The following is a 13,787-nucleotide window of genomic DNA, read 5'->3' as shown; positions in this document are numbered from 1 at the left end:
ATATTTGGTACTCTTTACTTTTTGACTACTATGAATAATGCTGTGATGAATATTCCTATACAATATGTTTTCATTCTTCTTAGATATGTAATTGAGAATAGCATTGCTGGATGATATGATAACTCTATGTCTGACTTTTTGAGGATCTGCCAAACTATTTTCCAAAGCAGCTATACCATTTTATAATCCTACCAGCAGTGTATAATGTTTCTAGTTTTTCCTTATACTTGCCAATACTTTTTTAAAATCTTTTTTTTTATTATAGCCATCATATTGGATATGAAATTGTATCTCATTTCTCTAATTAATAATGACATTGAGTGTATTTTTATGTGCTTATTTGACATTTGCATGTCTTATTTTAAGAAATGTTCATTTTTAAATGGATTATTTGTCTTTTTACTATTGAATTATAAGAGTTCTTTGTATATTTTAAAGGTGAGTCCCATATCAGATATATGATTTGCAAATATTTTCTCCTGTCCTGTGAATTATCTTTTTACTGGTGATATTCTTTGAAGCACAAGCGTCTTTAATTTTGATGAAGTCCTCTTTATTTTTTCTTTTGTTGCTTGTGCTTTGGTGTTATATTTAAGAAACTATTGCCAAGCTCATTAAGATTTGCCGCTGTGTTTTCTTCTAAAAATTTTATAGTTTGACCTTTTACGTTTAGGTTCTTGATCCTTTTTGATTTACTCTGTGTGTGTGTGTGTGTGTGTGTGTGTGTGTTGTAAAGTGGGAATCCAACTTCATCCTTTTGTATGTGGATATCCACTTGTCCCAGCACCGTTTGTTGAAAAAACTATTCTTTCCCCACTGACTTGTTTTATTTCTGGACTCCTTAATTTTATTCCACTGATTTATTGACTGTTGCATACTTTTTCTAACTTCTGTTTAGAATGCCTTATCTGCCACTTCCACCTGACAAATTTCTATTCCAAACCAAAAGCCTGCTTTTCTTCAGCAGATCTTGTGCATAACTCTGCATACTTAGAGCATAGTGCTCATCGCATTTTTGTGATAGTTTGTGTATATATATATATTTATAACTATATGTCCTTTAGTAGTTAGTAAGCTTTTGGAGGATCAAGACTGAACCTTTTCTATCTGAATCCCAAAGCTTTAGCACAGTGCCTGGCATATAGTATGCTATTAATATATTTATTAGGAGAAACAATAGGGGCAGTATTAAATTTTGTTTTGAATGTGTTCATTTCCAGGTGTTGTCAGGATATCCAGGGGCTAATACTCAATAGACATTTTTATTTATTAATTGAAGTTTGCTTGTACCTTTCTTTTTTTATTTACTCATTTGTCATATATTTACTGGATGCCTCTCATATGCATGGCTCTGGGGATGCAGGAGTAAACAGAACAACCCCTTGCACTCAGGAAGCTTTCATTCTAGTAGGGGAAACAGACAATATACAGATAGTGTGAAACAGTTGACAATAAAACCAGCAAAGAAATCCAGAAATTTAAGGGGAGGTAGAGACCGGCAGTAAAGACTTCAGAATCATCCTCAAAAGGTGATACTTGAAAATATATAGGAATGGATGGAATCACCGAGAGATTGAACATATAAAAAGAAGATTCAGGGGAAAAAAATGTCTAAAAGGTAGAAAAACCAGAAGAGTAGAATCCTGGAAACCAAGGGAAAAGAGAAGGCAAAATGATGAAGAAGAGTTAAGCCTAAAAAAGAACCGTCGGTTCTAGTTGTTAGATAGTCATTAGTAGTCTTAAGATTAAGTTTCAGGGGAATTGCTGGAGCCAAGTTTTAAAAGATTGAATGCTAAAACTTTTTGAAACAATGAAACTGTGCCATTGTTTTTTTTCTGACTCCTTAATGTATCCATAATGAAAAATTAATGTATGTGTTTAGATGTTATTCATCCCTGTATTTATCCCTGTGGGGGCTGCTTTTTTTTTTTTATTTCCCTCTAAGGGACCTGATTACTTGCTCCATAAAGAATCTCTCTCAGGCTTGTTAGCCATTTGATTTCTTTACATTTGAAAGCCCATATAGCTTTTTAATTCCATCATTTCTACTATCTAAATGTGTTAATCTTGTGTTATAAATCATTTGATCATTTTTATAAATGGTTGCTCTGTATACATATAGAGAGTTGAATATAATCAGCTAATGTGTAACATTTGTTTTTAATAGTGACGGAAATGTTGGTAAACGTTCTGAGTATTTGCTCTGATGATGAACTTATGACTGAAGGCGAAGACCAGTTTGATGGTATGACTATTTATTTTACTGTTTTTTATTGTGAAATGGTATTGTTTAACTGCCCAATTTCAATATACTCTTGTAAATTATAGTCATTGCTCTCAAATGGCTATACTATTTGATAAGTGACAAGTCACTTTTTTCAGATACTACTTAAGACTTTAAAATAATTTTAGTGATTTTTTTTTTTCTGTTGATACTGGGAAGAAAATGAATTTTGGGAAAGGGGAAATTTGAAAGAGAACAGAAGGAAAAGAAAATTGAAGTGCTAAAAGAATGTGGTTCTTCATGAATATGGACACTACTTAGAGAAGGGAGGATAAAAATGCTTTTTGTTGCATTGGTACTGTATTCTTGGTGCATCAGAAACATACCTGAATACATAGTGTTGTTGTCACTTCTTCTTTTCAAAAATCAAAATAAGCTGTTCCCAATTTTGAGTGGTTATGTTCTAAGAAACCTCTTGTTAGTTTAGTTGGAGATTCAGAAAGCCCTTTTTTTTAATAGAAACAAAGTTATGCATGGTTATTAGTTCTTATGTAAGACAGCCAGCCTGTGTATCTAATGGACATTTATAGTATAAACTACAACATAGAAGCAAAATTACTTTTCTTTTTATGTTTTGAAGATTTTATTTAGAACTTAAATATTTATTGCGTTAATTAATTGGATAAACAAAAAATATAAATAATTTATAAGCTGAAAACTCTTTATTTCCTTCCATCTGCCCCTTACATCTTTGTTGCAGCATATTTTTCATAGTTTTAATCAGTATATAAATGTTCTCATGTATTAAACATGGTCTACATAGTGCTAAAATGATACACCTGCATACTTTTATATATTACTATACCATAATCTTTGTAGTTAATCTTATGTTGTTTGGCATTTGGGTTGCTTTAAATTATCTTTATTATGAATAGCATGCAATAAACATAGTCATATAATAGTTTTAATTTTCCTTCTTAGAATAAATTTCTTGAGGAAAATTACAGAGTTAATGAGTATGAAGAATTTTAGCTTCATTATTTTAGCTGTGAACTGCCAGATTACATAAGAATTGGACCAATATGAAGTGTTTCTAGCAATGAATCCATAGACCTATTTTTTCACAGGCCCACCTAATTGGGTTTTGGTCATTTTTACTTAGAAATAAGTTACCGTTGGTTTAATGTATATTTGTTTGAATTCTAATGATGCTAAGGAAGAAATCTGCTTTACCAGCTGTGTAAACTTCCTCTCAGGTGACCACTTAACAAGTAAAATCTGAATAAAGCTATTTAGAAATATCTTTACTTTTTTTTTTTTAGTTCAATTTCTCCCCCTTGCTTTTTTTTTTTTTTTCCCAGAAATATCTTTACTTACAAACAGGTTCAGTTCTTAAACTGTTTTAATTCTGTTTGTTCAAAGTACAGAGTGACTATATACACATGTCTGCTGTTGCCATCTGTTGGTGGCAGGCAGCGAGTGCTTTTACTCTGGCTTATAGTTTCGTTAACTGAAATAAATTAACTTATGTTAGTTCTTTTTGGGGGGGGGTAATAAGCTTCAATGAGTAATATTTATTTTTCCTTATTTTAATTCTCTCTATCTGATGTTTTGTAGAAAAGTTTTTAGTTCTAATATATTTCATCATCTGTCTTTTCTATAGCATTTTTATAGTTTTAATTAAATATTTATTTTCCCTGTTCTGCTACCATTGTTGTAAGATTAGTTCTAGGTTTAGATTTTAGTTCACAGTGTTATAGATACTGATATAATGATCAATAATATAATGAAATAATTTTTGTGCATATCCCATGAATTTTTTTTCAGTAGAGTTTTTTTGTTAATATCAAATTCTGTGAACTATCTAGTAAGAGTTTTTTTTAATTGTTCATAATATTTTTAATAATTATTTTGATATCCATGATTCAGTAGTTATAACCGATTTTTTATTTCTAAAAATAAATTTCAAAAAAATCTTTATTTTCTTGTTTAGCCTGGTTGGTGGGGACGTGTATCACTTTTATTTCTACTTCTAAAAGAACCAGTATTTGATTTTGTTGATTTTTCTCTGTTATTTTCTTGGCTTGAATTTCATTGATTTCTGCTCTTCATTTCATAGTAGGAGTTTTGTTTTTTTTTTTCATAGTAGGAGTTTTAATTGGCATTACATTCCATCTATATCTGAATCTAGAAAGTTTTTTAAAAATAATGTATAATTTTCTAAACTAAGATAAAATTTTTTTGCACTATATAATTCATTTATTATAATTATTCCTTTTAATATATTCAGTATATCATTATTGTATTTAAAATTATGTGTTTTTTCTTTGAAAAAATTTGTTATTACCAAGTTAAATTAATATTTCACTATTTTGTATTCTAATTACTGTTGCAACTGGTATCTCTCTTAATGTATTTTCTAACTGTATAATTATATATTTTGGGGTTTATCTTATGTTCAACAAGTCGGATCAGCAGAATTACTTCCTACGATAATTTTTATTTTGTTTTCCATAGCTTTAAAAAATGTCATTTGCATAAGGCTGATACTGTTATTTTCTACATTTTAATCTTTTATTTCTTTTAAAAAATTTGAATCAATAATGTTAAATAGAAGTAGTGACAGGTGATCCTTGAGTCCTCTTTCTATAATAAAAAGGAAAACATTTCTCTGTTAAGTCTAATATAGTACTTGGTTTAGATATTGATGATTTATATGAAGATAGACACAATTGTCAGAGAGGGCAGTGGCACCCCACTCCAGTACTCTTGCCTGGAAAATCCATGGACGGAGGAGCCTGGTAGGCTGCGGTCCATGGGGTTGCTAAGAGTTGGACACGACTGATTGACTTCACTTTCACTTTTCGCTTTCACGCATTGGAGAAGGAAATGGCAACCCACTCCAGTGTACTTGCCTGGAGAATCCCAGGGATGGGGGAGCCTGGTGGGCTGCCGTCCATGGAGTCGCACAGAGTTGGACTCGACTAAAGTGACTTAGCAGCAGCAGCAGCAGCAGACACAATTGTTTTTGGGAATTCAACCAAGAATAAATATAAATTTTTATTATATTCCTTCTAATGAAATTTATGCATCTTATCAATATTCTTTCTATCAATGAAAATTATACTTATTTATCAACTTGTTATATCATTCTTACACTCCAGAGATGAATCAAATTTGATCATTAAAAGGCACTGTAGTTTAGTGAAAAGGATCAGTGGTTCAGATGTCTTGGTGCTACCATTATACTAGCTGTGTAATCTTAGGAAAGTAACCTAACTTCTCAAAATCTTCTCTTCCATATGAGGGAATAGAGAGGATCAAAATTCTTCCTCACTCTTCAAGTAATTTTAAAAATTGGGAAGCATCATTTATGGGCTTTCCAGGTGATGCTAGTGGTAAAGAATCCTCCTGCCAATGCAGGAGACTCAGATTTGATCCCTGGGTCTGCAAGATCCCCTGGAGGAAGGCATGGCAACCCACTCCAGTATTCTTGCCTGGGAAATCCCATAGACAGAGGAGCCTGGCGAGCTACAGTCCATAGGGTCGCAAAGAGTCAGACACGACTAAGCGTCTGAGCATAAGCACCATTTTTGACAGTGTTTCTCTGGGGAAATACACTGAGTTCCAACTTTGCATACTAGAAATAGATCTCCCTTCACTGCCAACATAGCAGGTGCAGTTACTTCACATTGCTTCACCTTTGCACTACCAAGTATTAAGAGTTGGGACTCCAAGAAAATTTTGAGGATATGGATCTGGGAGTTTGTCTAGGAACGAGAGTGATTTGGAGGAGAAAGAACCTTGAGTAATGGAAGAAAGGAAGGGAGTTTAGGATAGATACTAGGGTGGGTTGGGAAAAGAGCTGCTGGAGCTACATTTGTTTCCCTTTCTTATTCATATTCCCTTATTTCTTCCCCTCAACTCCATCTTTTTCCTTTCCTTTGACCACAATAACGTGCCTTCTGTCCTCTCCTTCTCCTTTTCCTGCTCAGCAGTGAAGCTATGCTGTGGATTGAGCCTGCAGAGAAACCTGACTTAGGAAGAAAACTTACTGAGTTGGGGATTGCTGTGGAGGCAGAATAAGAGTTTAGCTTTTCCATGGGGAAAGGGGAAAAATAGGATTGGAGATTTCCCAGTGGGAGGAAGAAAAGAGTAGTTTTTGCATATTCAAGGCTGAAATTGGCCAAAGGAATGACTCTTTCTTCTTAAGTGATGGACTTTGATATTCTGTATTGTTTAATATACCTGTGGGTTTATTTTTGAAGGCAAAAATTTGAAGGAATATATGGCAATAGCATTCCTTTTAGAGGTATTATGTAATCATTTAAGGGAATTTTTGAAGACTGATTTCTATGATATTTAGAATGAATACTGTTTCTTTCAGTTATATTTGTCTTAAGTTTGGTAAAGGAAATAGATAACCTATATGTGTTACAGTTTTACTAAGCTAAAACTTTGCATTTCCCGTAATGGAATCATGTATATCAGCATTTCAATGGAAAGCTCAAATGAAACATCTCTGCTGCCTACTCTTAGAGCTATTACTTACATTGAAACAGTCTGTTGCTATTTGTGTAAAACGATGTCCCTCAAACTTCCAGATTGGATTGGGAACAGATAGCACATACTGTTGATCCTGAGTATGTGCAAAAGTTCCACAATTCTGATTTCAAGAAATTACAGGCTTTTTGTTACAATGGAGTGTGGGAGGCTTTGCCTTTTCTTTATTGGGAGTGGGTAAGGTTTTTCACCAAGGTAGTTTATAAAGTTACCTACATTTCTCTGTGTATGCTACAGATTTTGCAGATTTGGTGTCCTTGAAGAACCACATGAGTTTGTATCTCATTTGTGTCATTACCTTTCACTTAACATACTTTCATGGGTGACACATTTCCTTAGGGGTATTAATATAAATGTGCGATTGTTGTTAGCACAGTCTTTTATCAGTCTTATGTGTTTTCACGTGTTTTTTTCTGTCCCTAATTTGTCTACTTTCATCAAATATTATAGTCATTCTGTCCATAATTTCTTCTGAACACATATCTTTTAAGAAATCTTTCCTTTAGAGCTCTACCCAGTGGCATCCCTCCTTATTTGCCAGATCTACAGTACTACATTTTTCAAATTTCAAGTATGAGGGACTTCATTTTTCTCCCTTTCTTTCTACATTCATTCTTCAGTACCACTGCCAAGTTAAATCTCTATCTTTTTATTTGTCTCAACCACCTTTTCTCCATCATTCACTTCCTTTTTTCTGGACTCTCCATCTGAAGAACGGCTCATATATGGCAATAAAAAAGGTACAGACCAGACAGAGTAACATCGTTTTGAAATATGACTTCATAAGTTATTCTCATGTCCATGTAAGTTAGTGTATTCATTGAGTATATTTATGCAGAGTCCTCTGGGCCTTGTGCAAATTTAGTTTAAGTTTAATCTAAGTTAGAATTTGATGTTTTTAGAAGTCATATTCCAAGATATCTGTCTTTCTGTGCATGGAAATATTTTTCCCTCTTTTTCATTCCTCTTGTTTTAAAATTTCATTCTTTTGCTTATTTGTAATGTTTTGTACTCTTCCCTGCATGACTAGGGGTGTTTGATTGTCTGTCTTACTCCCCAAAGTAATTTTACTGTGGACATTTACTTTAATATTATGCATGATGTGTTTGTAGACTGATTTAAAATCCTGATTTGTAAAGTGTTTTTATATTCCAGTGAATTTTTAATTTGAAATTAAGTATAGTTTACATATCATTCAGTTTTATAGATATAATAATTAAAGCTGAAAATATGAATGTATCTCCTTACAGCCATCCTCCCCTATCCCCATACTCCTCTCCTCCAGTCTAGCTATTTTAAAAACTCCATCAATTTTAAAATAAAGTATCTATATTAATTTATTTGAAGAGAATCAGATTTATCCTTATGTCCTTGGACAAGATACTTAGTAAAGTTAGTTTCTTTGTCTATAAAATGAGGAAATTAAGTTTTGCAGTATCTCTAATGTCTCTTCAAATTCTAATATTCTATGATTTTGAAACTTTAAGTAATTTTTTGGCATTTTAAAAATACCTGTATAATACCATGGTACCCACACAATTTCGGATTTGTAAAAGCTGTAGCTTCATTGCTCATACTATTACCCTGAGAGCATCATAAACATGGTTGTGCAACCTGTTTTCTCTAAAATATGTCCTTTGTTTTCATCTTTGAAATTGGATTTCTTTTTCTGTTTACTTACAGTAAAGTCCAGTCATCATCTTAGTTTTTAATTATATGTGCTTGTGGACTGCTTTAATTTTAAATGAGATACTGTAGCTCAAAAGACTGGTGGTTGTCCAGACCTCCATATACCTAAGGCCCCTTTTGGTCTAGTGTCTTAGCCTTTCCTTAACCTTCTCCTCAACTATGGTGCTTCCATATGTGCGTTGTCATCATGTTGAAGCACAATTCTAAGGAACCACACTCTTGGGTCAGAGTGATTCTAGTTGCTATATATGAGATAACAGGACGGAGATTGTTGTTCTTTCTGGAGGCCAAGGGAAGGAAGATAACAACCTTTGAGTCTTTTTTTCAGGCATATATTCAGTTATTTTGATATATTCTCTTCTGTATCAGTGATAGGCAGTACAGCTAACCCTTTGGAGATGAAGCATTAGTGATTTTTTAGCCATGTTTTTTGGGAGTCTTTTCTCATTGTCACTCTCCTTATGTCAAACTCACCTAGGGATGTAAAAGCTTGTATGTATTTGCATGACCTTAAAGGACTTCTAGTCCATGAAGTTGAGATGTACATTGTTGAAATGTGGGTATGGTCCTTAGTTCTGGGTCACCTGCCCAGTAGTCACTTCATATCACATTTTCTGACCAAATTTGAGCAAGGGAGCTTCTTTTGTCATAGTATAATGGCATATTTCGAGCCTGCATGTCAAAGGCTTTTATGTTAACCAAGCAGAAGGCTGTAGGCTGTTACCAATTCTAGTCTGTTAGTCTGCATGCTGTAGGCTCTCATGAAAGTTAGACAGACTGTAGGAATGTTACCATTTTTTTGTCCTCTGGTTTGTGGTATAGGTTGGACTCTAGTTTCTTTTCCATCGCTCTTTTACTCATTAGTCAGTAGTGTGAGAGTCAAAGTTGTGGATTACTTTTCATTTGTATCTGTATCAGATCCCAATATTAGACCAGTGGTGAGCTAAACATTGAAGGGGAAGCTTTTTGGCATGAGTTCATCTAGTCTCCATGTGAGCTGGTGCTAGGGGGCTTGGTGTTGTTTCAGATGACCGTGAAACAGGCTGATAAGATGATATAAGTATGGATGCCCTAAACTTGAGTCTTTCTTTCTATTTATTCCATTGAAAGTAGGTTCAGCTGCAGCCCGGAAAGAAATCATAAGAAACAAAATTCGAGCAATTGGCAAGATGGCAAGGGTCTTCTCTGTTCTCAGGTAATGATACATTTTCCCACTGATTTGTTTTACAGAAATCACTTTTATTGTGCTTTACTACACACAGTGTCCTGTTTGATATCTAAAAACAATATAGTAGCAGTCTTTCTGTAAAGAAGTTGTATATTTATGTGTTGCAAATGGTAACACAAATCTCTTTGAAATTAGCATTTTTGACCCCTTGATTGTTATTTCTCACCTTTGGTATCTCTTATCCTTCTGTGATGAAAGTAGTAAATCTGTACCTTGAAGATTAGTGCAGAATAAGGCAGGGGCACTTTTTAGAGTGATCCTGATGAACTTGCTTATCTATAAAGGAACTCCTTTATGCTGGAGCCCCAAATTGTCTTCCTGGGGTTAATTCAGGAAGACCAGGTTTAAGAGTGCATGCGAATGAGTCAGTCCTTAAAAAGTTGTTTGCAAAACTGCTTATATCAGACATTTTATCTTTAAAGCATATGAAATCCCATATTTTTTCAATTTTATGATACCTGTTGCTGATGAATCTCATATAATAAACTTTTCAGGAGAAACAATAAATGTCTCAGTTGTACATCATACCCTCATATCTGAAACATTTAGAATGTGGAAAAATGTGTATCTTGGAATTGAGGAAAATATGGTAGTAGCAGCAAATGTCATGAGTTATATGCATGGCCTTCATCTGGGCCCCATTCCCTCTTTTTAACTAGGAACTCGTTGGAAGTCTCTGATCTTTGTTATATCTCTCTGCTGTAGGGAGGAGAGTGAAAGTGTGCTGACACTCAAGGGCCTGACTCCCACAGGGATGTTGCCTAGTGGAGTGTTGGCTGGAGGACGGCAGACCCTGCAAAGTGGTAATGATGTTATGCAACTTGCTGTGCCTCAGATGGACTGGGGCACACCTCACTCTTTTGCTAACAATACACATAATGCATGCAGGGAATTCTTTCTGCTTTTTAGTTCTTGTCTCAGCAGCTGACACAAACAGAATACTGTATGATAGGTAATATCTGATTAAGAACCTGACCAGGGCAGAAAATTGATAGAATCAGTATTCTTTTCAATTGAAAATAATGATCAGTCTCTCAGCTTTTCATGAAATGATATGGGAGTAACTCATATCATAATGTCTAAAATATTTATTCGTTTGTCTAATGCACCCTTTTCCTTTTAAAGCCTCAGTTTCAGAATGTGAATCAGGATATTCATATTACTTAAAATGGAAATGTAATTCCAAGTTTCTTATTTTTTATCTTTTTAATTTATGTAATTGTATTAGACTATGCTTATATTTTCAGATGTTAATTTTAGAATTAACAATCTGCCTGAGCCCCAGAACATTACTTATGCACTTCACTTGCCAAAACATTTGTGCAAGGTTTTGTACCCTGGGAAATGATGCCAAAGTTTGTTTTCTGTGGTGTTTGTCAAATGTTCTATGTATAATTGACTGTCTGTAACATGCTGTTTCCTTCCTCTGCAGATGTAGCTGCTTTCCTAAATCTGTCTGTCTTTCTTTAGGTTAGCTGTATGTCTGTAAAAGTATGTTAAATTAAATTACTCTATCAGGCACTTTATCTGTCTTGATGTAGAGGCAACTTTGTAGCGCCTTGTTTTAAGGTTTGCTGCATTTGTTGCTGTGCTTTGTGCATTCTAAACGTGAATGTAACATTAGATATTAAGTCATTGTTATAAGGGGTTGAATTTAAATCTTGTAAGTCAAAATTGAAAGGGTGTTATTAAGTGTGCCTTTATTTTGCATGAAAATAAAAAGAATTATACGTAAAGCATTCCTGTAATCTGGCTCATTGAATATTTTATACTAAGAAAACAAGTTTTTTTGGCGTAAATATTTGTGTAAATACTGAGTTGACTTTCTGAAAGCCCATTACAGATTAAATAGAAGAAAGTGATATGAATGTTATAGTCTATACACAGTAACTCCAAGTCTAGATTTCTTTCCTTTTTGGTTGGAAAGCAGAAAATGTGATATGTAAAGCCTTACTTTATGTTTTATTGTAACCACAGCCCTCCAAGGGTCATTGTTGTATTAAGACAAGAAGCAACAGATCTGATGTTTTCCTTAGTCATGATTGACAGTATCTTTTTGGTATCATAGTTAGTCAATTTTTTAAGGCAAAAAAACAGGAAAGTTTTAATTTTCATTTTTCAATAAATTTAAATTAGATTGACTTCTCGTAATTTCATTTCACTTAGTCTCATAATAAATGCTTAAATAAATAAATAAAAAGAATTTTTTTCTGTAGACAAATAATTTCTACTTGTAGCCTATACATGTTCTATTTATATGTTATTGTGTTGTCTGCTACCACCACTGGTATATGTGAGATATACAAGTATGTTTTGAAATTATAACTTCAAATTTTCATTTTGAACAAAGTTTCTTTTTTTTATTTAAAAAAATGTACTTTGATTCTCTTTATATTTCTTGCCTTTCATTTTTCTTATTATGTTGTAAGCATTAGGAAAATTAGCTGAAAAGAATTTCATTAAAACAAATTAAGATCTTAAACATTCAATAAATCGAGTAATAGAAAAGGATGAATTTCAATAGCTTGAAAATTGTTCTACACTTCTTCCTGTTTATTCAGAAAAGGGAAAAAAAAAACCCAGAAGGGTCTCATACTTAAATCTAAACTACAGTCATCTCTCAGTTATCCTTGGGTATAATATTACTTTTATGTTGTATCCACAACAAACCTTTCAGATTTCGTAATTGGCACCTGCTAATTACAGGCTTTGCTGATAGCTCAGCACTTCTGTTCATCGTAATTTGCATGCAGCCTGAAGCTCAGTCTTCCAACTTTGAAATCACCCCCAACTGCAGGGAAGGATTGAAAGACGGCTTTACTGAGAGACTGTCTATTCCTGGCATGGAGTGAGTTACTGGATAGTGCTGAGCTTAAGGGGTCTAGTTTAGGAGACTAGATAGCTCTACAGCTCTGCCAGCAATGGATCTTGATAGTGTGGTTTAAGTATTTGATTGAAGTAATTTCTCTAGCATGAGTAGACCCATTTTGAAACAACAAAACTCATATCGCCTGTGTGATTTTTATAAATTTATGTAACATTTAAAATTTTTAATAGACATGATGACCCCTTATGTGAATAATGGAGAGCTAAGTATTGCAAGAAGAAAGTTTTAAAATTCTGAGACCTCTTTCCTGTTGTCAGAAAATTGAAATTGTCTTATCAATAACATTACAGTTAATTTATAGTATTTTTCAAGTGTTTTACAGACTGCCTAACTATCGGAGTAGGATTTGTTAATCATATTTTATGTTGATTTTCTTCTGGGAGTTTGGGAGCTAGCCTAATGCTGCCTTCACTAGGAACTATATGAGAAAATATGTGACCATCTATGTTATAGTAAGGTCATTTCCTCTTGATCACTTACTCTGTGTAGTACTGAGGAACACAGTTTGAAATAGCATTGTATCCAAACTTACTAAGGCCATGTCAAGATGCCCTGTAAAATTGAAAAAAATTGAGGAAAATTAGTGCTTTTCAGATTGAATTTTGAAATTATCAGATTTCTTTCTTTCCAGCTTAATGTGTAAGCTTCAAATGATCTTTGAATTCTAAGCATTCAAGCTTGACATGGTGTGCAGTTTTGAGTGTGATGTATATTTTGTGTTCTGAGAAGGATTTAGAAGCATTTAGAGGCCTTGGGAAAGAGCAAAGAATATAAATTGACCTAGAAAATGCTTTTACATATAAAATTAAAAGCCCACAAAAGTATATTGTCAAATTTTATAATTTGAAAAAATTTTAACAGACTTTTTAAACTATTGATATACCCAAATAGATACCAATTCTTATAGTAATATCAGTTCTTTAATTTATTACTGTATATAATAGAAATTATGAAATATTTCATGTAAAGTCATTTCTGTTACCACAAGCTCTTTAAAGCATACATTCTGGTAGGCATCTTATTTTCCCAATTAATTTGTAAATTATAAAGAAAATAGTCCATGTTTTGAAGAATAGGAATTCCAGGGATGATCCAGTAGAGGTGGGTCACTTATACCAGTTTTCCGTGTGGACAAATTATAAGAGTATTTTACAAGCATACAAGGCTAGATTTTTTAAGTGATGATGTGTACAGTG

The 13,787-nt window shown here is 33.4% G+C and overlaps 1 protein-coding gene across 7 annotated transcripts in view; it reads left to right on the top strand.

Moving 5' to 3' along the window:
- The window catches only part of PPP3CB (protein phosphatase 3 catalytic subunit beta), a 47,919-nt gene that overhangs the window by 29,555 nt on the left and 4,577 nt on the right, over positions 1-13,787 (top strand). For 2 of the 7 annotated variants that reach the window (XM_070781934.1, XM_070781930.1), the window contains exons 10-13: positions 2,168-2,245; positions 7,501-7,527; positions 9,587-9,671; positions 10,410-10,507. In XM_070781934.1, coding sequence (XP_070638035.1) covers positions 2,168-2,245; positions 7,501-7,527; positions 9,587-9,671; positions 10,410-10,507 — 288 coding nt within the window. The remainder of the gene's footprint in view (positions 1-2,167; positions 2,246-7,500; positions 7,528-9,586; positions 9,672-10,409; positions 10,508-13,787) is intronic. The other 5 variants (XM_070781935.1, XM_070781932.1, XM_070781936.1 and 2 more) reach the window with 3 other exon arrangements.

The sequence above is a fragment of the Bos indicus genome, chromosome 28 (genome assembly GCF_029378745.1).
Source record: "Bos indicus isolate NIAB-ARS_2022 breed Sahiwal x Tharparkar chromosome 28, NIAB-ARS_B.indTharparkar_mat_pri_1.0, whole genome shotgun sequence".
NCBI lineage: Eukaryota > Metazoa > Chordata > Mammalia > Artiodactyla > Bovidae > Bos > Bos indicus.
This window is presented reverse-complemented; position numbering and strand designations above follow the sequence as displayed.